Raw genomic sequence first — 26,447 nt, 5'->3', positions numbered from 1 at the left:
CTGGACCCTGTCCCTGCCCCCGTCCTTGTAATCAGTGGTGTGAGGAGAAACAGAAGGTGTGCTCTTTAACTCCCCGCCGATCTCACTGACCCTCTCCAACCAGACTGCCAAGAGGAGAGAGGGAGAGAGAGAGAGATGGTGAAAGATGAAAAGATGGAGAGAAGAAAGAGAAAGAGAGAGAGAAAGGGGTGCAAAGGCGAATGGCAGGAGGCAAAAATGAGAAAGGGAAGAGAATGAGATGGGGAGAGATGGAAAGGTAGAAACAGAGAAGGGTTGGAGTAGAGGTCTGGGGGAAAGGCAGAGGTGGAGAGAGAGAGAGATGGTGAGAGGTAGAAACAGTGAGAGATGGAAAGAGGGAGAGAGAGAGGGATGGAAAGAGGGACAGAGAAACAGAAAGAGGGATAGAGAAAAACAGAAAGATGGAGAGAAAGAGACAGAAAGAGAGAGAGAGAGATGGAAAGAGCGTGGCTAGAGAGGCCCATGGTTAGAGAGCTATGCGTGTCCTCTCGGTGCACTCTCGCCTCGTCCCCAGAACGCCGCGCTCCTTCCTGCTCCGTCCAGCTCTGTCTGCCTCCGCGGCGGCGAACGTGCCACGGTGGCTGTGGTCGGCTGCCGAGGCGGCCGTATCGGGAGTTTTTCCGAAACCCCCCACAAACACACTCACAAAATACACACATGCTCGCACACACACACATACACACACATGCGTGGGCGTATATACACACATACTCACACACGCACACATGCACACATTCACCCCCCTGCCATGCCAAACAAGAGGAGACCCCTACTGGTTTTTATCCCACAGCGCACCTTCAGGCTTCGGCTACCCCTCTGCCCCCCACCCCCACCCCACACACACACACACACACACACACACACACACACACACTCTCCCACATCCCCCTTGTCTGGTCCATTGTAGAATTAACAGGCATGTGGACCCTGAACAGTGGCCCACACTCATCCAGATGATTGGATTAACTAACTGGAGTCACAGGGCGCTCACAAAAACACTCCTGAAATATCTCCTAATGTCCCCTAACGAGAAGATTCAATCAGATGGGGTGTGGAGGCTGCTGGGACCGCCGGCGGGGAGAATGCTGTTGTTTTGGGGGAAAGAGGGGTGGTGGTGGGGGGTGTTCAAGGATGGATGGAAGGACCTCCGAATGGATGGGTAGACACACGCGCGTTCCCTGGGGCAGGAGTTTTATCTGGGAGGAGAGGCGGAGGTGTGTGTGTGTGTGTGTGTGTGTGGGAGAGGGTGTTGTGTGGTGTTGGCAGCGGACGCCAGGAATGAGAGCCCCTCTGTTTGTCCGTCCGGTCCATGTCAATGAGCCCATTCACACCGCCACGCCGTTAACCCGCCAGCCCTCGCTAATGCTCATCATTCCAGAGGCTATTACATCTCTGATTTATCTATTCAACTCTCAAGCTATTTCCCATCTCTCTCTTCCTCTCTCTCTCTTTTTGTTTCTCTCTCTCTATCTCTCTCTCTTCTCTATCTCTCTATCTCTCTCTCACTTCTTTAGCACTCCATCTAACTCCATCTGTTTCGCATTAAGGAGACCAGCACATTGTAAATTATGGACTTTTTGAGCATTATGTACAGTTAGAACTAATCTTAGCACACTCTGTCTCTCTCGTCTTTGGATTTCCTCATTCTTGCCCTAGACTTGTGTACACTCTCTCTCTCTCTCTCTCTCTCTTTCTCTCTCTCTTTCTCTCTCTCTCTCTCTCTCTCTCTCTTTCTCTCTCACTCTCATTCCTCTCTCCTGCTGTGTCTTTATTTCCATCTTTTTCTCCTTTCAGACCCACTGTTTCCTCTTTTTGCCCCTGTGATTATTATTCTATTAACGTGATATTAAGCGCTCAGAAATGTTAAATCTCTCTCTCTCTCTCTCTCTCTCTCTCTCCAGCTGGTGTCTGCAGACGGTTCCCACTCAGATGGAGGCTCAGTGTGTGCAGACAGTCAAGCCGAGCTGCCGCCCCCCCTGGAGAGGACAGGGGGCATCGGAGACTCCAGACCACCCTCCTTCCAGTCAGTACACACCACAGCTGTGTGTGTGTGTGTGTGTGTGTGGGAGTGTATTTATGTCTATGTGTGTGTGTCTGTGTATATCTGTCTCTCCTTTTGTGTTTGCCAGTACCTGTTTGTGCATGTGTGAGTGTGAGAGTGTGTGAGTGTGTGTTTGTGTGTATGTGTATGTGTGTGTTTGCCTAGTAACAGCCGCATTTGCAATGTACTGGAACAAAGTGGAAGAGTGCCAGTTTGTAAATCACGCGCCCACTCACCCAGTCTGAACACTGCCCAGTCACACCGCCCCAACAGGAATCTCTCTCCTCACACACAGACAGACAGACACACAGACAGACAGACACACACACGCAGACACACACACACACACACACACACACACACACGCACACACACGCACACACACACACACACACACACACACACACAGCCAGCACACTGCCCCTGGAATCATTCTCCTATGGGAGCACGATCCCTTCCATCACCCTTGTCTTTTTTATACGACAGAGCCTCTCGCACTGGCGGGGGGGCGCCGCACGGAAAATGCCGGAAAGTCAATCGCTGTAATGGAGACTGCAGGTGTGAGTGTGAGGCTGTGCCCTTCCCGCTGAACCGCCGGGCCCCCGCAGCCTATAGCCCCTTTCACATTCACCGAATTTAACGCTAAATCAGCCGAATTTAACGTTAAGGCTGTTCCTTTCACATTGACGACACGGGGTGGGGAGTCAACCCGCCTCGGCAATCCAACCCGTCTCGGGGGGTAGTATCAGAGCCGAGCCGTGTTGAATATGAAAGGAACAGAGGTCAACCCCGCTATTAGGGGTGTGTGACTGATGACGTATTTGGCCAGGCAGGAGGTTAAAATACAGGAAACACACAAGAGACTAGGATAACTTTAGCTGCTGTGTCCATAGATATATGTGTGTCCAACAATCACGTTTTTTATGCTGAGAGTGCCCTGAATCTCCTTTTCTCAGCACTTCGGTCAAGTGTTTATTGTTGCTAGGTTACCAAAACCGTCTGCTGCGTCTTTTTAGAAAGTTTGCCTAATGATAGCTAACTAGCCAACGAGCTAACTGTCAGAGCAGAAGTTGTTCAGGACTCAGCACACTGAAATATGACTTCGACAGACAAAAGGACCTCATTTGGCATTCAAATAACATAACAAGTGGCCCGCCATCATTTGGAAGCTAAACCACGTAGAACTAGCATGACAGTTGTGTTTATCAGTTTATCTCCGACGTCCAAGGCATGCTTAACGTCATTGTTCACTCCCAAATTGCGTGTGACGTGCTGCTAGGCAACGCCTCCCATAACTCGCCTCTGAAACCGGCTTCAGACAACCCCGGGACCAGAACACGTCTACCTTTCACATTGCGAAATCCCCTGAACCCGCTATTTCTTAAACGCTAATGTATCGTTTCTGAATGTGAAAGGGGCTTATAAATCAAATCAGCTGGCCTGATTATCCGGGCCGACTGGCTGGTCAATGCGGATCAATAACTCCCAGCCCCCGCCATCGACTCCGCTTAAGTGCCCTGCTACAGCCGGGGTGTGAAAGTGGCCTTGAAAAAAGGACAAAAACACAGACAGTCAGGGAGAGAGAGTGGAGGGGCACCGGAAAAGGGAGAGTTACTCTGTGTGTGTGTGTGTGTGTGTGTGTATGTGTGTGTGTGTGTACGTGTGTGTGTGTGTGTGTGTGTTTGTGTGGTTGTGTGTGGTTGTGTTTGTGCCAGTCTCACTGAATGTGTGTGTGTGAGTGTGAGTGTGAGTGTGAGAGAGTGTGAGAGAGAGAGAGAAAGAGAGAGACATAATTCCATGCCATCCACATACAAGAAAGTTCAATTGTGTCCTATTCCCCTGGCTGCCAGGTTATCTGTGTGTGAGCATGTGTTTGTGGCTGCGTGTGTTTGTCCTGATGGCACTTCCTGTCTGTGTCGGCTGGTTTCCTGTTCCAGCCCCTGCTAGCGCAGGTTAATTATTAAATCAGTGGAAACAGCAGCGTGGGCAGGATGACAGAAACAGAGGGGAGGAGGGGGAGATGAGTCAGCCTCAGGGCTCCCCCTGCTGGTCATGCCCGGGAGCACATAGACAAGTCAGCATCAGCAGTACAAACACACACACACACACACACACACACACACACACACACACACACACACAGTAGTGCAGTATGCATGCAATAAAATTTCACAAAAACGTCATTCTCGCAGTCACACAAATGTGTACACACACACACACACTCACACACTCACATACTGTACAGAGAATCACAAACACACACACACACACACACACACACACACACACACACACAAATGCATGCTCACACATATTGTCTCGCTTCCAGGGTGCTCTGGGATAGCTGACATTAAAACTTACTGATGTTCAGAAAGCAGCACTTGACATTTAAACAGCAGGGGTCCCAGAGAAAGACTGCCTCAGTAGCAGATATGCCTTTTGGGCCTAATCAGACATCTGTTGGTGAGAAGCAACTGTTTGTGTGTGTGTGTGTGTGTGTGTGTGTGTGTGTGTGTGTGTGTGTGTGTGTGTGTGTGTATTTATGTGTGTTTGTGTTTGAATGTGTGTGTGTGTGTGTGTGTGTGTGTGTGTGTGTGTCGTAAGACTGCGGCGATATTACTCTCGACTGATCTTTCTTCTCTCCAACTCCTCCTGTCTCCCTCCTTCGTTCCATTTCATCTTTTCTTTCATCATTCCTCCCTTCCCTCCGTCTCTCCCCCCCTGGCAGTGCGAACGCTGCAGGCAGCCAGGACAACCTCGACAACGACACGGAGACAGATTCCGCAGCGCCTCCGCGGCGAGAGAGAGACCGCGGCGAGCGGGAGAGAGACAGAGAGAGGGAGAGACCGCGGAGGAAAGACACGCACGACCACGGTGCGTTTGCCCGCCGGCCGTTACGGCTCACAGTCACGTGACGCTCCTTCCTTCACGAAGCCTACAAGCCAGAATTTCTGTTTAAAACAGAATGTTCTCATGCCAAAGAGTGCCCATGCAAAAAAAGATGCACACGTTAGGCTATCAGACTGAGTTTAGTTTAAGGGGAGAATTCAGTCGGATGCAGTGTGTGGGTTAAGTGAGGCTGAGTCATCCTATTAGGTTACAGTGGGAGCTGAGCTGATAGGTGGGCATGAGGATGCGCTGAGAAGTGCTTCAAGGAGATGTTCCCGCTCTCAGCAGTGTGCACAGGGTGTAGCCCACAGCCACTTAAAAATGTATGAAGGACAGATTGAATGAGAGGACGCCGGGAGACCTCAAAAACTCACATCAAGCAAAATGTCAAATGACGGCACTTTTCAGACAGGGATTACTCTCATAGCGAGGGCTTTTAAGCAGAGGACTTAGTTTCACAAGCTTTAAAAGCTACCCAGAGGACCGTCTGGATTGACCGGACATATGTCCATAATTAGAGATCGGACGTTATTCTTGGTTCTTCTGGCTTAGAGTGGGTCAGTTCGGGTTTGGAGATCTTTTGGAGTCATGAAGGGATTCATTTTGGATTTAAAGATTAAATTCCTCTCAATTGCGATTTAATGTGATAACAGTGGTTCATATTAGTACATGTACTGCCATGTTTACCCTGTGGCACTAGGTAGCCTATACACTGTGTTAGAGAGACATTAACCAACCAGGTAGCTTCACCATCACCAGTTGCAGAGATGAGTCAATGCGGTGCCTGTAATCTCTATTGAATATATTGATATCTTTTGAGGTCCGTGCCTGTCATTTGTAAACCAGTGCCTAGACATGTGCAGTCCTCTGACTCTGTGGTGGCACCCCCTACAGGCGGGAGGCTGAATGGCCACTCTCGTCCGGAGCGCCGACCGGAGCTGGCCGGCTACGACAGCTCCTCGACCCTCATGAGCAGCGAGCTGGACACCACCAGCTTCTTCGACTCGGAGGAAGACGACTCCGCCAGCAGGTGAGCTCATAAACATACACAGATCATAGATGGCGCACACATACACTCACACACACACCCACAGACTTACACACACGCACACAGACACACACACACACACACACACACACACATACACACACACACACACACACACACACACACATCCACACACACACACACACACACACACACACACATCCACACATCCACACACACACACACACACACACACACACACACACACACACACACACACACACACACACACACACACACACACACACACACAGAGAGAGATATATACACACACACACACACACACACACACACACACACACACACACATATACATACAGTATACACATACACGCACACATACTGTAGGTCCACATAAAGGAGATGCACATCCAGTCTCTTACATTCTTCCACACTTAAGTAGATATACAGACTGTGAATAGCAGAGTGCACCTATGCACACACATGCACCTTCACACGGACGCTCTGATTAAAGACGATACTCACGTACACCCTCAGCACCCACAGCCCCCATGCCCACCTGCTCTAACAGATGAAGGGCTCTCTGATCTGGCCCCATACCAGCGTTAGCCCAGCCATTGATGTACAGGGAGTGACAGGCAAGCTGCTGTCTTAGAAGTGCATTAAAAAAGCTTTTAATGAGTAGTTCTGCTTGCTGTGGTTACTTTCAATAGCATCATTGACATTTTTCAATGCTGAAAGCATAATATGCTATTGTGTGACAATACCGATACCGATAAAATGTCTATTAATTAGTCACACAATTGTCACACAATATATTGTTCACATAAATAAATCATATCAACCTCTGGTGTAGGGTCATTTGCGAATTCATTCCATATGTAATCTATATGTATTCCATGTTGAGTATATCATCATAGAATATATCAACGTTCCCTTAGAAATAAATTGAATCACACAATGTACTAGATTCAGAAGTATTAAGCACAAAAATCATTGATAAGGCTCTGTGAGTTCCACAGATATACATTAATTCATAGTATAGATGTTCGTACTGCATACACATCTTATCCTATATATCACAGCTCACCAAAGCACTCTCCAATCACATGCTCTACAAAACCGACACAAAAGATATTTTCCTCCTTTCGATGAATGCACTGCATACTCTGCTGGGATTGGTTCAGAGATATCACGTGATGTCCTTGAGCCAATCCCAGTCCAGTATGCATTGTGTGTGGACAGTAAAGCATAATACCTCAAGAGTATGGCCTTTAAGGCGATTACGTCATGGCTGTGATGTCATCACTCTGACCCAGGTTCAGTAGCTCGACAGAGCAGAGCACATCCTCAAGACTGATGAGACGACATCGCCGTCGCCGACGGAAACCAAAGGCACCACGAATGGAGAGGGTGAGATGTAAACATACACAGACACACACACGAACACTCAAGCAACCACTCTTAGTCTCCTGTCTTATATTAATGGCTTTAAGTGTGTGCGCTCATGTCGGTCTGTCTTTCTCTCTCTCTTTCTGTCTCTCTCTCTCTCGTTCTCTCTGTTCTCCCTCCCTGTTCTCTCTCTGTTCTTCAGTCATCATCGTTCAGCAGTATCACAGACTCCACCATGTCACTGAACATCATCACTGTCACGTTAAACATGGGTGAGTAATATATATATGTGTGTGTGTGTGTGTTTTCTGTGACCTGCTGATACACCCCTGATTGCCTACAGTACAAACTATGAATGTGTTGATATGTTCTTATGTACATGTACCTCTGAGCTACACACACACTCTGTCATTCTTTCTTTCTTTCTTTCTTTCTTTCTTTTTCTTTCTCTCATCCACGTTCTTGTGTCCTCTTTCCTCTGTCCCTCTCCCTCTTTCTTTCACATTGTAATTCTTCCTTCCCTCCTTCCATCCACCCTGTCCCATCATCCCTCCATCGTTCCCCTAATGCTTCCCTCCCTCTGTCCCTGCAGAGAAGTACAACTTCCTGGGCATCAGTATTGTGGGCCAGAGCAACGAGAGGGGGGATGGAGGCATCTACATCGGCTCCATCATGAAGGGTGGAGCAGTGGCAGCCGACGGGAGGATAGAGCCTGGTGATATGCTGCTCCAGGTGTGTGTGTGTGTGTGTGTGTGTGTGACTGTATGTCAGTCTGTGCCTGAAGCAGCCTTGACATAAATCTCTCTCTCAAATGATGTCTGCATTCCGTCCTAATTATCTATTTTTGTCTAAAGGTGAATGACATTAACTTTGAGAACATGAGCAATGACGATGCAGTGAGGGTGCTGCGGGAGATAGTGCACAAACCAGGGTAAGACACACACACACACACACACACACACACACACACACACACACACACACTCACATACAGTATATAGTTAGTCTAACCAGACATAGGTGACAAGAGATTACCTTATGGTTGAAATAACCTGCTCTTCTTGTCCACAGTCCTATAATTCTAACTGTAGCCAAATGCTGGGATCCCAATCCTCGAGGCTGCTTCACCCTGCCCAGAGGTGAGTGCTTATACACACATACAAAAGTTCACTGTATATACTTTACATTTGTAAGATTAGCGAGATTCCAATACAGCAATTATAGACATACACCTACATATATGTGAAGCAGTTTCCTTGAAGGATATCTAACCTGATTTTCAAGAAGGAGTTGTATTTGAATTCTCTTTTTGAATTTTTACATAGCAGCTTCAGTTTTCTTTGAGTTTTTGTGTTTTTGCTTTGACGGTTTGCTTACAGGTGATCTGACCCTAGGTATCTTCCATCCTGGCGTATATCGATTCATGCCTAACACCTGATCAAATCAGCAAGTTGTTAATTGAATCAGCCAGCAGACAGCCAGTAGCTTACCTGACCTTGCCTCATGCCCCACCCCCACCCCCCCACACTTCTGTAGGTGAGCCGATCCGTCCCATAGACCCGGCTGCGTGGGTGTCCCACACGGCGGCACTGACGGGGGCGTATCCGGTGTACGGTATGAGCCCTTCCATGAGCACAATCACCTCCACAAGCTCCTCCATCACCAGCTCCATTCCAGAGACCGAGCGTAAGTGTGTCCCCCCCTTCCCTGCCTCGCCGCTCCCAGTGCCCCTCGGCACCTGCTTCACGGCATTGCTTGCTGAGGATGATGTCATTTCCTGCTCTTCCTTGCTTTCCGTGCTCCATTTGTGTGTCCATTTCTCATTGCTGTGTTATTGTTATTGTTGTTGTTACTGTAGTCATGTCTGCCAATCACATTGCTCACATTGGCAATCAAAGTGGCAATGATTGGCCTCAGGGGCAGAGGGCGTGCTCTTTCTGTGAAGTATGGATCTCTGCAAAATCTACTAACACCTAAATGTCACAAGCGCTGGGAAAAGCAATTTGTAAGAAGTGAAATTAGTTTTATTCAAATCCTCCTAGCCCTGTCAAGATTTGCATAAGCCCTCTGCTACCTTTTACTTGGCAAGACCCACAAGCACAACACAGCAATCTGAAAAGGGCCTCTTTGTTCCTGCTCTCCCAGCCCTGGACTGCCTGCACATCACGGCTTTACTGAACGGGTCCAAGTTCTCCTCCATCTCTGACCAAACATTCACCATTCTACCCCCGCAGGGTTCGACGACTTCCACCTGTCCATTCATAGCGACATGGGGATGGTTGCCAAGGCAATGGCGTCCCCTGAGTCGGGTCTGGAGGTGCGGGACAGGATGTGGTTGAAGATCACCATCCCCAACGCCTTCATAGGTAACCTGCTGCAGTTTCTCTATTAGACATCTATATCCATACACTATGAATGACTTCTTTATCTGTCTATGTCAAGGTACATTACTTTTGAGAAATTACCACATTGGGTTCCCTACAAATTGGGTAAAATTAGTCCAGATATTCCCAAGACGGTGTTATGACTGCCCCCGCTCTTACTCTACAGGTTCGGACGTGGTCGACTGGTTATATCATCACATCGAGGGCTTCACGGATCGCCGAGAGGCACGGAAGTACGCCAGCAACCTCCTGAAGGCCGGCTACATCCGCCACACAGTCAACAAGATCACCTTCTCTGAGCAGTGCTACTACATCTTCGGCGACTTGTGTGGCAGTAAGTCTTTGGTCTCCTTTTCTTAGCTCTCTCCTGTACCTTATTTCTTTCGCATGATGTAATCATCATCCCTGTTTCTGTAAACCAAAATGTAACTTGCTTTGTGGCCTTGTTTTGTTGGTAACTTCATTTTCCCACCCACTTCCTCTCTCTTCCCCTGAATGACGTGCCTCTCTCGCAGACATGGCCAACCTCTCCTTGCACGACCACGATGGCTCTAGCGGAGCGTCCGATCAGGATACCCTTGCCCCTCTGCCCCATCCAGGAGCGGCCCCGTGGCCCCTTGCGTTCCCCTACCAGTACCCCGTCCCTCACCCCTACAATCCCCACCCCGTGCACGAGCCGCCCAGCAACCTCACCGGCGGCGCTGGCAGTGCAGGCAGCCAGCACAGCGAAGGTGAGATGTCACTAGAGACCATAACAGGTTGACTGCACACAGAAACTGCCTACCCACACATACACACAGAGACACATACAGTACAGGCCTTAATCCAGACCCAGATGCTCTGTGGTGTAGTTTTGCTGTGGAAGTAGTGGTACTGCTCACTCCCTCTTATCACCCCTCTGATTAATTTTTTTTCTCTCTCTCTCTCTCTTCTCGCTCTCTCTTTCGCTACTGCCCACTCACATTCTGTCACCCCTCTCTTTCTGTCTCTCTGCCTCCCTCTCTGCCTCCCTCTCTCACTCCTTCTCTCTCTCCTTATCTATCCTCCCTCAGGGAGTCGCAGTAGTGGCTCAAACCGCAGTGCCGGTAAGAAGGAAGCTGCAGCAGGAGGAGGCAGCGTCGGTGGTGGTGGTGGTGGTGGTGTCGGCAGCGGCGGCGGCGGAGGGGACTCCAAGTCAGCAGGGAGTGGCAGTGAGACGGAGCTGCGGCGAGAGAAAGCCCCCAGTGAACGCTCGTCGGCGCCCCCCAGTGAGCGCAGTGTGCACAGCACCCACAGCCTGCGCAGCACACACTCGGCGGTGGCCTACGGGCCGCCTGGGCTGCCCCCGCAGCCACAGACTCCCATCCCCGTCCCCATGGCACCGCCCGGCTCCCCCCCGGGCCGCGACCTGGCCTCGGTGCCCCCCGAACTCACAGGCTCGCGCCAGTCCTTCCGCATGGCCATGGGAAACCCCAGCGAGTTCTTCGTGGACGTCATGTGACCTATGGGCGGCGGCGGCGGCAGCGACAAGTGAAACCCTAAAGGCTGAATCTCGCACATTCAGGCATTCAGGACACTGTCACCCACCCTCTCCCCCAAGGAAAGTAGAGATGAAGGACAACGGGGGAGGGATTTAGAGGGACAGAGAGTGATTGTGTTGTATGTGTGTAGTAGTCTCTCTGTGTGTGTGTGCGTGTGTGCGTGTGTGTGTGTGTGTGTGTGTGTGTGTGTGTGTGTGTGTGTGTGTGTGTGTGTGTGTGTGTGTGTTTGTGTGTGTGCGTGTGTGTGTGTGTGCGTGTGTGTGTGTGTGTCTGCCTGCCTGCCTGCCTGCCTGCCTGCTTGTCTGTCTGTCTGTCTGTCTGTCTGTGAGAGAAAGAGACATAGTGATTGTGTGTCCTGTGTTGTCGCTCTCTCCTGCCTGTCCCTCCTGTCGAGTGTCTCATACTTTCTTCAGTGAAGAAGATGCAGTGCTCTTTCTTGCCTTCCCTCAAAAAGAAAAAAACTCTTTTTTTAAATCCCTGTTCCCTTCTGCTTTGGTTAAAGGAGTGGTTGCAGTTGAATGTGAGTGGCTGGGGCTGAATGAGAGGTAAAAGGACCCCCCCCCCCCCTCCTCACCCCTAACCCTCTGTTTCCTTTGTGTTTCTTTTCCTGTCCTCCTGTTGCTCTCCCCATGAGCGGTTGTCTCATCTGTCGTTTTGTCACATGGAAATGCTGAAGTCGATAGAGTGGTATAGAGTGGGAGGCTTGAAGGAAAGAACAGGAAAGAACAAGAACAGAAATGGTCCCTCCATTTCTGAACGTGTCCAAACGAAGCTCTGGATCTCTGTCAGACGTCTGGAAAGAGAAGACACTAACATGAAGAACGCTGAAGATGTGTTTTATATCTGCCTCTCTTGTTTTGCTTCTTTTTTTGTTGTTTTGTTTTGGAATTCAAACAACGCAAGGACACAGACATTATTCAGAAATCATATCAAAGGATCCTCAGTATGCAATTCTTATCTGCCTTGTAACAGACAGCAATGTACACAATGAAGTATAGGCCTAGTGTCATCTTGTTAGATGCAAGGGTATTGAAGGTACTTAATAAGGCTTAACATGTCTTGTGCTCTTAAAATGCAGACCGTCTCCAAAATCCAAATCGTCTGCTTTAGTTCCCATGGTAACGGGAGCTGTGATGTCATGTCTGGGGAAGTTACCAGCCAATCAGAAAACTGGAAGGGGAACTCTACTAAAGAGGCACCTCACATTAGCCTAGAGATGCAACTGCACAATCCCAGTGACTGGCTGTTACCTCCAGTTATGTGATTGCATGGCTGACACCATCTCTCTCTCCTCTCCTCCCAGAGCACTTCAGATGAAAGATATAATTTATCGTGTTGCATTAACATCTACATTTTGTATGCTATACAGCCTAACATCTCATTCTCCTTCTGTAAGCCCTCCCTTTTCCTTTGAAATACATTTATCACAAGTTTTCAATTTATTAGAAACTGATAATGTATAGTGACAAATGGTTCAATTTAATACTCACTGTACACTGTTTTATGAGAACAACAAACAAGAAATTGTTTTTATTTATAAACATAGTTTTATTGCCTAAACTTGGTAGTTTGTCTGTGATTTTATTTGTTACAGTGGTCCTATAGATTATACACTATGTGCTCGCAAAACATCACAGAAGCCTTATGTGTGTCTGTGTAGGCTACATAGGGGATGTTTACTGCCCTGCATGGAAACACTGCATGGGCCTAGAGTGGGGCAGGTTTTATGTGTAAAGGTACATGTGATGTGTGGCTCTGCGCTTAAGTGCATTAAACATTTTTGATAGGTAAAATGCAATAACAAACAAAAGAAATTGATCCACTATAGTACACAATACTCTAGGAATAAGTAGGCATAGTCAGAGAGAACACAAACAGCTCATTTCATGTAGGCTAGCCTACGACTGATCATATTTAGTCTTTATGAAACCACTGACTGGTTTATAACAAAAAATGTCACAACTGAATACTGGCATAGGCTACTTAATTGGACACGGCAGAGATTCAAACACTATAGGCACCTTTTTAAACAAAAAAAGAGTTCATAGAAAATTCTAATGCATTGCTGAACTCCAGTTTGTGTGTGTGTGAGAAAGAGAGCCTGTGCACTTCTGTACTCGCTGTCACGTCATCGCGTCGAGTCAGCTGACAGAGAGCCTTCGAAGGAAGGAGGGAGCGGTCGACATCTTGAATAAGGGCAGATGACAAACTGACCGTAAGACAAAGCAAGGTGGGGAGCATCTTCTGAGCGATTGGAGATTCCTGGGGAATAGACTTCGCATCTGGTGAAAGACAACGGCCCTTAGAGAGGGTGTGAGAGAAACATAGGTACGGATTTTGTTGACGGACTCGTCGCTTTGGATGTACTGCTGAAAGAGCGGACGAATCAGTCGTGACAAAATATTCAAATCATCCAGTAGGCTGGCTAATGGCACTGCTAGCCAGTAAGCCAATTCTAGCTAGCTAGCTGACTGTCTCACTTGCTGAGGCTGGCTAGCGAGGTAATTTGTCATTGAGACAATTTTGGAGCAGAATATTCGTTGGATTCTCTTTAAAGCCTTAAGTCTTACAGTAAATTACGCCTACTTGTTAGTTTTAAATTTGACTTGCTAACCGACTAAGAGTCGAGTCATATTATGTCGTCATTTTATTTGCAATGTAGAGGGGAAAAATAGAATCAGAGTGAACGCCAACAGTAATGCTAGCTTTGCCGACAGCTAATAATGTGAACGTTAAAGATAGTTTTCCGGTCAGGCAGACATTTTGGTCCTGGCCAAGTTTATTCACCTGCTAGTAAATTGACATTCATTAACTTGTGTAAGAGCTTTCTGTTTCAGTCTGGAGGTGTTTAGACCAAATCAGCTGTGGCATTTTTATTTCTTCATACCACGCACTGTCAGCATTCGGCTAGGTTAAGCTACGTGACGGCTAGCTGGCGACGATATCGTCGCAGTGGGCTTGTCCGTGCTTTAGGACGGCAGACATGTTGGACGCTTGACGGCAAATTTTGTCGATGGTCGTGTGTTGTTTCCATGCGTTTATATTTTGTTCATCTTCAATCGTAGTATTTCATTTATCCTCGTTTGCCAATGTAGTTGTCTGCTATTGATAATACATCGATATTTCACTCAGGTGTGTCGGTAGCAACTAATGCTAACCTGACGTTAATTGCTAACGTCAGTTTAGCCTACTGCTTTCTTCATACATATATGCCAACGAGAGCTTTCTACAGAAACGTCAGATTAGTGAGGTTTTAAAAAATAAATCACACTGCGTTTCCCGTCTTCATCATAATCTCCTTCCGTGAATGAAAACTACATCTCAGCTCGCAGCAAACGATTTGTGGCATTTCCCCCAGTTCTCTAGTTGAATGAATTGATTTGAACAGGTTATGAGTAACTTGACGTTAGATGGCAAGGTGACTAGCTATATGGCAATAACGTTACATGCCAATGGATAGATAATCACACATTAGCTGTCTAGTTAACAGTTAGCAGTGGTTATCTAAAACACCCTGACGTAGCTCATCTGTGCAAGAGCTCATAACAATTCTGTCAACGAAAATATTTTGTGCATCTATAGTGGACATTATTGCAACCCTGTTTTAGGGACTTTGGGGCTATTTACACTTGTCAGTGCTTACAGCTGTTGGCCAATCTCTTTGATCAAAGGGTTAGGTTGTGTGAGATGGCTCCATGCCAACGTTGTCAACGTAAAATCATGCGAAAGGTGAAATTGTGCAAGTAGTAATATTAGGTGATTAAGAAGAAGTAACATACTATATTGACTGAGTGGTCCCAGGGAGTGTACCCATGCTTTCCTCCAGGCAAAATGCATGCATCAAAGTCTTTAAACTCTGCTACATTCAGCCTCCAGTCTCGAGATGCAGTCAGAGTGGCTGCTGTTGGCATAACACTGGCTGTGAGCTCAGGCAGGGAGTGTCAACCGGATGGATGTGGTTTGCTAGTTAGTTCACCGTATGCATCTAAGGATTTAGCTAGGATTGGATGTAAAATCCCAGTTCCGTCATTCAAGGCCCTTGCGGATGTCTCCCCCCCTCCCCCCAACATGTTTTTGAAGATATGACCAATGAAATCCATTCACCAAGGCAATGGTCCTAATCTGAGTGTGGCGTGCTGCTGTTGAGTTTCGGCCCTGTCGGGTGACGGGTCCCTGCTGTAATCGTATCATCAGAGTATTTTTAGACGTTCCTTGAGTGAGTGAGAGTGGCTGGGATTAGTGGAGGCCGTTGTGGGATGAACTCCAGGGTGTTCCTCTGGTGCTAATAATGGATACGGGTCTGGTGTTGATCTTCTGTCTGTGCCACTGCCTCACTGACATCCTCCATTCTGTACCCTGTACACTGAGTGGCAGAACAGTTGGCTGTGCATTCACAAAGTAGTCTAGCAAATAACACCTGTAAGAATGTAGTAATGAATGCTCTTTTTGTGTATTGTGTGTGTGTTTTTGTTTGTTTGTTTGTTTGTTTGTTTGGTAATTTGGTAACTAATGGGTCTGTCTGTCTTCTCTTTGCAGTTGTTTTCATCATGTTGCATGAAGACTAAACATTTGCCACCATGATTGGAGGACTGTTCATCTACAACCACAAGGGGGAGGTGTTGATCTCCCGTGTCTACCGAGATGACATAGGGTGAGTGGTTGGCTGGAGGATGGAATTGGGGATGGTTTTTATTACCCTTTCTCTCATTTTTTTGAGCCCCGATTTCTTCATCCACACAGTCTTTGCCAAAGTGTGTGTGATTGACCTCAGTGTTTTCCTTGGCTTTGTTGGGCTGGTTCCTGATTGGGCCGTATTCTTTGTAAAGTAACAGGAAGTATGCTGCTACTTCCTTTCCTGCCCTTCTCAGGTCATGTTTGTCCTCATTCTTGATCTGTTTGTGTTTGTAGTGTGTGTGTGTCCTTCCTCATTTGTGTTTTCTGTCCTTTGGTTCTCACCCCCCTTCCACTCCCCCGCTCTCTTGTCCATCTCTTAATTTGGCCCATGTAGAAATCGTTAAACTGTGTTGTGCCGTGCCTTTTGGTCTGCCTCCCTCTCCCCCTTACTAAGCCCACAGTCCATCAGCAGCATGCTGACTGCAATGTGTCCTGTGCACAACTCTGACCCCATGCCCCCCCCTGTTTTGTGTCGGTGCACAGCACTATGGTAATGCTGGAGGCACTTGACTACTTGTTTTATTGTGATGTATTACCATTCCACACGCTGTGACCTTCTCCAATCTGATGAGGAGACATCGAGAGGGCAGTTGTGTCCCTCCCTTCCCCAGAGAGGGGGAGGACAAGGGCGAAGGGAGTGAGTCTGTGAAATGACCCAGCCCCACCGCTCTCAGGACACCAGGGAAGACTTTGATAACCACGGAGAGCCGTTAGAAGCGGCGTTGTCATGGCTACCATCACTCCAAACCCCTGTGCCACTGCTGCAGCTGACACAGAGCCAGAGCTGTTTGTGTGTGGTGTGGTGTGGTGTGGTGTGGTATGATTGTGAATATGTGTGAGGAAGAGTGAGCGTATGTATGTATGTGTTGGTGGAAAGGGTGTGTGTGTGTGTGTTTGTGTGTGTGTGTGTGTGTGTGTGTGTGTGTGTGTGTGTATATGTGTCTGTGTTTGTGTTGGGCATGAATGTATTGCTCATCGGAGTGAGTCACTATAGTGCACTGAGCTTGGAGTCGAGCATAGAGGAGGGGGATGGGGAAAGGGGATGAACGGAGTATAGATGGAAGAGGAGAAGAAGAAACCTGGCAGGGGCTTCATTTGACTTGCTGTATCACAGCTCTGCTGACAAAGGTGGCTGTGTTGACTGACTATGCAGTGCTCGGTTCCTCATTTGAGCTGGTGCGTTTCTCTTATAAAGAGGAGGCCAAGAAAAGAAAAAAGCTTGACGCCTGAAAATGAAACCCCATGTTGTGATGGGTTTGGCGTGTAAAGCAACAATTTCCAATGATGAGGTCCAAAAAATGATTTTGCAATGACTCAGTCTGTCATTCACAGTTCAAGAATCCACAGTCCAGGGCCCCACACCCTTCAGCACTAGCTCAGATCAGATCCATTCGAGGTGGTGATTTTGTTCCTCATATCAGAGGGGGCAAAAGTTCGTAGGTTAGACAAGCAGTTAGGGGCGTGGGCTGGTGATTTCGAGGGTGGGACCAGGGTCTAACCTGATAAAAACTCCGTGCTTCCCCCCCCGTCATTCAATAACGTACTGTTGATCTTTCACATTTCGCCCCACTCCATTCCTCCCTAAAACCAGTTTTAAGGTGTCCACCATGATGGCATACCACAGTTACGCTTGATTGGTGTCTGTGTGAATAAGAACACTCACTCTTCTCTTTTCCTCTTCCTTCTAATCTTCCTGCTGTGTCATCTTATTCCTCTGCGATATTGTTCCTCTTAGGGCGTTTTCATTTCAATGCAAATGTCATTGGCACATTGTCATTGTCTCTAGGTTTGTGTCACAACATTTAGAGCGGAACAAGACTTAATCCACCCTCCAGGCGTTTTTAAATTGCTATCACATTGTCATGGTCAGATGTTGCTTTTGATTTTGACAGACGTTCCATACACCACATGCCACTCTAAAGTCCTCTTGGAACTTCTCTAGGTGGTCTTTCTCTGAAAACGAGTGTAATTGCTGTTTTCAGTTATACCAAAACAGGCGATCTTTAGGGGAAAGCACTTTACATCCTGATTTAACTGTTCCATACGAGCCAGCTGTGAAAGCACCCTTATTGTCTTCGAGCCCAATCTATCTTCTCACTTTATTAGACTTTTGGGTGCTCTTACTTGCATCTCGTTGTGTGCTCTCTCTTACTTGCATCTCGTTGTGTGCTCTCTCTTACTTGCATCTCGTTGTGTGCTCTCTCTTACTTGCATCTCGTTGTGTGCTCTGTCCGCAGGCGTAATGCAGTGGACGCGTTCCGCGTGAACGTGATCCACGCCCGGCAGCAGGTGCGCTCGCCCGTCAACAACATCGCCCGCACCAGCTTCTTCCACGTCAAGCGCTCCAACATCTGGCTGGCGGCCGTCACCAAGCAGAACGTCAACGCCGCCATGGTGTTCGAGTTCCTCTACAAGATGTGCGACGTCATGACCGCCTACTTCGGCAAGATCAGCGAGGAGAACATCAAGAACAACTTTGTACTGATCTACGAGCTGCTGGACGGTAAACACTCCAACGCTCATTTTTAGTGAAAGAAAATAATCAATCAGTGAATGTAAGAAACACAGAAAATAAATGAAGGAATGCATCAGTTCTTTCAAGTGTGAGAGAACAAACTGTTGGAATATCAGAATTTGTCTGCCAGCTCATCTGTGACCTTGGCCGTTTAGAAAGCGCCTACCAAATGACAGTGGTGATGTTGTATTGTTATTACATTGCTGACAGTAAAACACAGCGTCTATCTACAGCAGATGACTGCTTGTTTTCCGCTGAGCGTGTTGTTCCTGTAGGTTGTCGGACATAGCCGATTTTGTTCACAGCCCAGGCGGCAGGTCTTCGCATCAACATGCTGCTGTTCTCCCAGAAGACTGCGTCGGTGGAATTTTCCGCTGTGCGGTGGTTTTTTTAGGTTTTGATTTTTATGGCCGATGAGATGAGAAAATCAAAACCTAAAGAAAATACCGCGCAGTCGCACACCTCCTACACGCTGCTGATGGACCACGCAGACTCTTCTTTTTTTTTTCCACAGACTCCTCACATTCTCACCTCATCCAAAGTATGAATAGGCAGTGTACAAAGCCATTGCAGAAAGCCTGTGCAATGTGCATATACCATAGGTGGAAAACTATAAGGAATTGGTCTCTGATGATAGATTATACTCTTATCAGCAGTAATATCAGCAGTAATTTTGGGAACAAATTAATACTGAATAAATGGTTTATATTCTTGTGTATTTTATCTCAAGTGTGGGCATGTTCTGAAGGCCTCCCTCCCTAATCTTCTCCTCTCGTTGCAGAGATCCTGGACTTTGGATACCCCCAGAACTCTGAGACTGGAGCCCTGAAGACCTTCATCACCCAGCAGGGCATTAAGAGCGCGGTGGGTACCCCACAGCACCCTCATACACGGACACCGATGTCTTACCCCTGACAGGGTCTCTCGTTGTGGCATGTGTTGTATGGTCTGGTGTTCCAGCCTAGGCAGTCCGAGTTTAGCCAGACTGGAGGTGGGCTGTAATTGAGTTTCAGAGCTGCCGCAGGTGTTGCAGTCAAGTCTGGCAGATAAATGAGATCAGGGGGCTGTAACTGCATTACCTACTTCATAGTCGTGACTTTCTGTTCTCTTCTTCCTCATGTTCCATGGTGCACTGTGGTGCTGTTTCTCTCCTTCCTGTTGATGTTCTTCGGTACAGCATCACGTAAGTATATATCGGCAATTGTTACAATGGTATACATTCATTCATTTACGGTTATGCTCTTTGGCAGACGCCTTTGTCCATTTCATCAAACATTATGCATTGTTCAAGAAGTTGCTGTAATGAGACTTGTGCCCCCCTCCCCTCCCCTCCCGTGCAGACGAAGGAAGAGCAGTCCCAGATTACCAGCCAGGTGACTGGACAGATCGGCTGGAGGCGGGAGGGTATCAAGTACCGACGCAATGAGCTCTTCCTGGACGTTCTGGAGAGCGTCAATCTGCTCATGTCACCTCAAGGTAACGCCCCATTCCCTGTGCAGTAAAGGAGTTAATTTGCTTGATAATGATGATGTGATTCATTCCCACCAGCTGGGGAGAGTTCACTTTTCATATGAATGGATTACAGTGACCTCATAGGGAGAATTCACCAAAGTCTACACCTGATTTTCACCCGAAACTGCTTGAACATGTAAAGACTACAAATATGGATCCCTTCCCAATTTCTTCTGTGGGAAACCAAAGTCTTTGGATAGAACTTGCTTGTGTACACGCAGCGTGACCTCACAGAATCCGTTTCTGTGACTTGCCTTTGTAACCTCTGACCTTTCGTCTCCCCTCGGCTGTTCTCAGGTCAGGTCCTGAGCGCGCACGTGTCCGGCCGCGTGGTCATGAAGAGCTACCTTAGTGGCATGCCCGAGTGCAAGTTCGGCATGAACGACAAGATTGTCATCGACAAGCAGGGCAAAGGAGGCACCACCGACGAAGCGGGCAAGAGGTGAGTTAGGACTGATAGCCAAGCACATACCGATACACATCCTAACTACATGAAGAAAGTAGTGGTGATAGAGAGAATGTATTCCTACTCTGTATGAGTGAGTAGCACTGTTTGTTGTGGTGATTGGCAGACGCTTTTGTCCCAAGCGACTTAAAGTATATAAACAGTACGTAATTAAGTAGTAAAATGAAGTTTCAAATAAAGTTGAAGAGCCTATTTTAAGCATAATTGTTATAATAGCAACAGCAGTTTCAAATCAACAATGAAGTTTTCATCAAAAACCATAAACATACAAACCATAACTCTTTAAGAGAATTAATTAATAAAACGCAAGGTGAACAGATTCTTTAAACATTTCTTAAAAGTCCCGAAATGATCATAAGAATGTAGAACATTTGTTTTATTGAAATAATATGTTATGTGTAGGGAACCTGAACACATACTTGGGAGCTGAGATTATGTGAAACTCCATGTCAGGCACTTCTAGTTATTGACACATTCCTGGATTTATAGATCAACATATCACACAGTTTCTCTTTCCACTGTGCAGACTGTATTTGTCAGTCCACTGTATTTTCGGTGTAAAATGCCTTCAGTACTCAGGAGAGTAGACAGAGCAGACATGTACTACTTGCAAAGTTAATTTCCTGTCAGTAACGAATCAATATAATTGATTTTCCCTTGATGGAGTTTGATATATTGTGTTGTACATGGAAGTGGCCTCCCATATCCATATTGCATCACATGATTCATCTGTTGTGCTATGCGTCTGTTTTTTTCTTCATTGTTTATGGTGTTCTTTGTTTGTCTGTGTCATGTTGTTTTCTTTGTGTACTTCTTTCTCTTTATGCTGGACCTCAGTGATCTGGGGGGCAGGTAGTGTACTCACCTAGGCCATGGTAGTCCTCAATGTCGTGTGTGTGTGTGTGTGTGTGTGTGTGTGTGTGTGTGTGTAGCTGCCATGCTCTGGAACTCCGTAACTGTAGTGATAAGCTTCCCTTGCATGGCACTTCATGTGTCTGTAGCAGAGATTACGCTAGACTTTTTTTTTTTTTGACCAGACAAAATGTCCGGTAATATTCCTGAATGCTGGACATACAGAAAATCTGCCTGACGTGTTTTAAATGCCTTAATTGCCTATGTAGTTATACGGCACTAAATCACAAATATATTTCCACAATACAGTTTAGTAAGTGTTGTCAGCACCAGCAGTTTGTTTAGGATCAGCTTTTTACGGATCAATATCATTGATTTTTCTCTTGATGAAGATTGATGTATTGTGTTGTACATGGAAGTGTGGGTATTGGCCTCCCATATCCATATCGCATCACATTATCTGTTGCGCTATGCGTTTGTTTTCAGCCTGATTAGTAGACCTTTATTGCAGGCTGTGCTTTAGCTAGTGCTGTGTGCTTTCTTTTCTTTTCATTGTTTATGATGTTTTTTGTTTGTCTGTGTCTTGATGTTTTGTTGTTTTTCTTTGTGTACTTCCTTCTCTTTATGCTGGACCTCAGTGATCTGGGGGGCAGGTAGTGTACTCACCTAGGCCATGGTAGTCCTCAATGTCGTGTGTGTGTGTGTGTGTGTGAAGCTGCCATGCATTGGAACTCCGTGACTGGTGATTCCATTGCATCGTACTTCATGCATCTAGAATTATTTCAGGATAGACATGTAATGTTCAGCTCCTTGTGCTTGTTTGATGCCTCAGTTATATAATTCATTGCCCATAAATCCCTGTGTTGCCACATCCTGTTGACCATGAAACCAATAGACAACAAAAGTGTATGTGACAACTAACACGCAGTACGGATAGGAGATTTGAGTTCCTTTCTGTGTACATATGTGGTAATTGCAACAGAATTGGCACTATGATACCCAGACAGTTTCCATTGTGGTTGCTCTCTCCCTAACCTCCCAAACGGCAGCCAGTCTCCATTGATTTCTAAATCCATTTCTTCAGACTGAAGCCCTTAATGATGGTTTTGTCCTCGCCCTCTAGTTGTGTACCTCCTCTTTGTCTGTCTTATCTCCTCTCTCTCTCTCTCTCTCCCTCTCCCTCTCTCCCTCTCTCTCTCTCTCTCTCTGCGCCCCCCTTTCACACACACTCTCTTTCTCTGCTTTTGTTGTTCCTGTAAGCACTGGGAAGCAGTCCATAGCAATCGATGACTGCACATTCCATCAGTGTGTGCGTCTCAGCAAGTTTGACTCGGAGCGCAGCATCAGCTTCATCCCCCCGGATGGAGAGTATGAACTCATGAGGTCAGTGTGTGTTTGTCTCCCTCCCTCTCTCTCTCTCACACACACACTTACATATGCATGCGTATGCACACACACACACTCGCAAAGTGACCTTGGTGTATACAGTATGTGTGTCTGAAGTGTAATACGATCAGCTCATTTGTTTTTCAGTGTGCAGCCAATTGATCGTTTAGTCATGTTCTCATGTTCTCCTCAGATACCGCACCACTAAAGACATCATCCTGCCTTTCCGGGTGATTCCGCTGGTGAGGGAGGTGGGTCGCACCAAACTGGAAGTGAAAGTGGTGATCAAGTCCAACTTCAAACCCTCACTGTTGGCGCAGAAGATTGAGGTAAGCTGGCCTTAGCCACAGACCACCGCCATCTTGGACAAAGTCCCAGTTGCCTTACAAACACAGCAAAATGCCTTACAAATACAGGACAGTCGCAGTTTTTTCAATTCTATTTATGTCCATTCCGAAGAGCACCCGATTTTCATCTTTATATTGACCCAACACAGCACTCTCCTTCTCTCTCTCTTCAAAGTCCCATTTGTGTTGCGTTTTGGTCTTACAAACTGCCTGTGTGCTCCCTCACCTTTAGGTGCGCATCCCCACCCCTCTCAACACTAGCGGGGTGCAGGTCATCTGCATGAAGGGCAAGGCCAAATACAAGGCCAGCGAGAACGCCATCGTGTGGAAGTAAGTGGCCACCTCTTCACCTCACCTGTGCTTTATTTGTTTGTTTGTTTGTTTGTTTGTTTGTTTTTGTTTTCAGCCCAGTTGAACATACGATGTTGATCAGTGCCAGACTAACTGGTCCTCACCCTTGTGTTCAGGATCAAGCGCATGGCTGGCATGAAGGAGTCTCAGATCAGTGCGGAGATTGAGCTGTTGCCCACAAACGACAAGAAGAAGTGGGCCCGCCCTCCCATCTCCATGAACTTTGAGGTTTGTTCACCATCCTACACCCCCCCCACACACACTTTTCACGCCATCACTTTCATCTGTATGTTATGTTGTGCTCATTGTGTTCATCAGTACTTCGCAATTTTGCTCTATTTTTGACACGCTTGCTTCTTTTCATTTTACTTTGCAGGTGCCCTTCGCTCCCTCGGGGCTCAAGGTGCGCTACCTGAAGGTCTTCGAGCCAAAGCTGAACTACAGCGACCACGATGTCATTAAATGGGTGCGCTACATCGGACGCAGCGGCATCTACGAGACGCGCTGCTAACCGGCAGCCGCTTCCTCCCCACCTGCGACTCGACCTCGGGAAGGAAGGAGGGCTTTTGGGCGATGGGAAGTCAGAGACAGGAGCGTAAGGGCAAAGGCAGACGGGATTGATTTCCTCTCCTGGTCTCCTTCCTCCCGTATCCCTTCCTCTTCCTCATCCTCATCATCGCCCTTTAACCATGGGAGCTGCCTGAAGACCAACAGAGAAGGGACAGAAAGAAAAAGCATTCCTGAAAGTATTGCGGACATCAGTTACTCTGAGCTAAATGCAGGCCTGTCTTGTGGAGGCGTCAGCCAGTGAATACTCTGATAGGGGTTGTGTGTGTTGGGGGAGGGGAGGAGAGGAGACATCAGCAGTGGACACAAAAGAAGGAATCAAATGAAGAACGTTCCCCAGTGCCATTCTATACAGCGGAACATCCCATCCCTGCTTAACGAGTCCCCGATTCCATTACTCCCAATATTCCCCCTGATGCCCCATCCCACACCACCACCACCCCCCATTCCGTCGTCCTCTCCTTTAGCTCTGTGATGAAGACGTGCTTCCTTATCCTAGGCATAGTAAGTGAGAGGTTTTTCTGCTCCTGTGGTATCCAGCACATTACCTGCCAGTCCCACCCCCTCTATGCTGTTGTAATCCAACCTTAGGCTGTAGTGTGTAGTCTGTTTATGGGCGTACCTTGTAATAAGTGAAGCCCCTATTCCGCCATAGTGTTTTTTTTGTTTTGTTTTTTTGTTTTCTATGTCATTATTTTTGTACCGCATCTCAACTTGAGCATATTAGTAAGATGTCTGTTTTTTTGTATCGTGTTTGTTGTACAACAACCTCTTTCTATTTGTTGGTTTGTTGTGTCAATGCCATGTCCCGCTCTCTTTTTTAACTCGTCAGTCTGCCCCCCCTCTTCACTGCTTTTTCGATAGCTGTAAGGTCTAAATGCCAATGTTATAAATCTACTGGCGCAGATGATAATGATCTTCTGCTGTGTTTTCCTTTTTTAGGTATTGTTTCATCGTTTTGCTTTTGTTTGTTCTTTTTTACGTGCAGTTTTCACTTTGTGACCAAAATGTTCAGAGCGAATGGAAACAGAAATGTAAAACAAACAAAAAAAAAACTCTAGTGTGTGTGTATATAAATATATTAAATACATATTATATATTATAGATATCAGAAAAGGTTAAAAGTAAACTACCAAGCAGAGCTTAAAATGGATTTGTCTGCCAGTATGTGCTGCCAGGTTTAGTGTTGTGTAGGAGTCTCCTTTGGGCAGATATGTGTGTATTATGTATGTGTGCGTGTTTGCGTGTGTGAAGCTGAGCTCCTTGATCCAAGACCTGCTCCACATCTCTCAGGGGTATAACCGTCACACCCTCTTTCTCCAACTAACCTTCATTTGGCCCTTGGCGAGCTTGGCACTGTGTGAGCCTCAGGAGCACCTGTAGTTGCCGCCAAACTCTGCACTGATGACCTAGACCTTTGACCACACGTTTACACCTGTCCATTCGGACTTTTATCTCTTAAATTACTTGACCACAAGGCACAGCACTTAACCGCACCTCTGCGAAAGAGGGGAGGAGCACTGAAAAATTCCAAGGGCAGCATCCCTGTTTTAAAGGGTGTTCTCTCTCTCTCTCTCTCTCTCTCTCTCTCTCTCTCTCTCACTCACTCTCCAGCATCCCTCCAAACCTGAATCATGAATTTGGTTTCATCCGTGTCGCAGCCCTTTGAAATATTCAGCAGGGTTTGGAAAGGGGAAGGGGGCTCGCTCGGCACTCAGCTGCTGCTGCACTCGCCATCGATTTCTCCCCCTGGACCGACGGCAGCCCTGCATTCCCAGTACTAATCCTGATATAACACTACAGTTAGCCTGAGTAGTTTAGGACGTCTTGTGTAATAACATTCCTGGTCTTTCATTCCCTCTGTCCCAGAGTGTCACAAACACTAGACTTCAGCCTCTCGTATTATGCCCTGAGTGATGGTGGGTAACTCTTGGGGGGTCATTCCTATTGGCTTCAGTGTCTGATCTCCAATTGGTAACTTTGTGGCTGTCCAGTTAATCCCAACAATAAAAAAGATGATAATAAAAAAAGAGTAACCAAAGTATATGTCTTGTCTTTACTTGTGTGTGTACTTAAGCTGGGTGCGTCATGGTGATGGAAAAAATATGTGTCTTTGTATGAAAGAAGTTGATGTATTAGAATTCATGTTTACTTATGTCAGCCCTTGCAGGCTGGGTTAGCAAGTTTTTGTAGTCGTTTGTGTGTAGGATTCCTAGCACATTCCATCTCTGAGAGACCGAGTAAACTGAGGTCATTGGATGATTAGACTAGCCCACTGAAAGGAGGGACAGCCAGACTGACGGATAGACTGATGGCTAATTAAACTCTCGTTCCTCAAAGGCCGTGAAAGAGGATCTCCTGTCCCGCTTATTCTTCTCTTGATCCCTCCTTCCGCCCCTCTTTCCTTTCGCTCTCGGCTCTTTCCCAGGGTGACTGACAGCGAAGGGTCAAGCGGCCTCCAGTTCCGCAGTCACCTGGAGTTCAGCCAAGTGCCGGGCATGCTGCCAAGTTCAAAATGAGGGGC

General features: G+C 47.0%; 2 protein-coding genes across 2 annotated transcripts in view; both read left to right on the top strand.

Moving 5' to 3' along the window:
* Positions 1 to 12,800, top strand: part of LOC134099869 (segment polarity protein dishevelled homolog DVL-3) — a 30,269-nt gene extending 17,469 nt beyond the window's left edge. Inside the window, exons 3-15 of the mRNA XM_062552895.1 lie at positions 1,920 to 2,041; positions 4,788 to 4,933; positions 5,843 to 5,978; positions 7,277 to 7,370; positions 7,552 to 7,621; positions 7,942 to 8,081; positions 8,204 to 8,280; positions 8,421 to 8,488; positions 8,886 to 9,035; positions 9,584 to 9,715; positions 9,900 to 10,067; positions 10,249 to 10,464; positions 10,786 to 12,800. Of these exons, the coding sequence (XP_062408879.1) occupies positions 1,920 to 2,041; positions 4,788 to 4,933; positions 5,843 to 5,978; positions 7,277 to 7,370; positions 7,552 to 7,621; positions 7,942 to 8,081; positions 8,204 to 8,280; positions 8,421 to 8,488; positions 8,886 to 9,035; positions 9,584 to 9,715; positions 9,900 to 10,067; positions 10,249 to 10,464; positions 10,786 to 11,213 (1,947 nt within the window). The 3' untranslated portion in view covers positions 11,214 to 12,800. The remainder of the gene's footprint in view (positions 1 to 1,919; positions 2,042 to 4,787; positions 4,934 to 5,842; positions 5,979 to 7,276; positions 7,371 to 7,551; positions 7,622 to 7,941; positions 8,082 to 8,203; positions 8,281 to 8,420; positions 8,489 to 8,885; positions 9,036 to 9,583; positions 9,716 to 9,899; positions 10,068 to 10,248; positions 10,465 to 10,785) is intronic.
* A 610-nt stretch (positions 12,801 to 13,410) lies between these two features.
* ap2m1b (adaptor related protein complex 2 subunit mu 1b) lies at positions 13,411 to 25,967 on the top strand. The gene is made up of 11 exons (XM_062552894.1): positions 13,411 to 13,581; positions 15,790 to 15,904; positions 18,165 to 18,430; positions 19,224 to 19,306; positions 19,783 to 19,918; positions 20,252 to 20,396; positions 22,533 to 22,655; positions 22,852 to 22,987; positions 23,238 to 23,335; positions 23,473 to 23,584; positions 23,733 to 25,967. Exons 2-11 carry the CDS (start codon positions 15,831 to 15,833, stop codon positions 23,865 to 23,867), a joined length of 1,308 nt encoding a protein of 435 aa, XP_062408878.1. The 5' UTR covers positions 13,411 to 13,581; positions 15,790 to 15,830; the 3' UTR covers positions 23,868 to 25,967.
* The last annotated feature ends 480 nt before the right edge of the window (positions 25,968 to 26,447 follow it).

Source organism: Sardina pilchardus, chromosome 13, assembly GCF_963854185.1.
Source record: "Sardina pilchardus chromosome 13, fSarPil1.1, whole genome shotgun sequence".
Lineage (NCBI taxonomy): Eukaryota > Metazoa > Chordata > Actinopteri > Clupeiformes > Clupeidae > Sardina > Sardina pilchardus.
This window is presented reverse-complemented; position numbering and strand designations above follow the sequence as displayed.

Coding starts and splice junctions, on each gene's coding strand:
- ap2m1b (XM_062552894.1), top strand. CDS start 15,831: ATGATTGGAGGACTGTTCATCTACAACCACAAGGGGGAGGTGTTGATC. Junction 19,919..20,251: donor TCTGCTCATGTCACCTCAAG/GTAACGCCCCAT, acceptor GGCTGTTCTCAG/GTCAGGTCCTGAGCGCGCAC. Junction 22,988..23,237: donor TGTTGGCGCAGAAGATTGAG/GTAAGCTGGCCT, acceptor CCTCACCTTTAG/GTGCGCATCCCCACCCCTCT.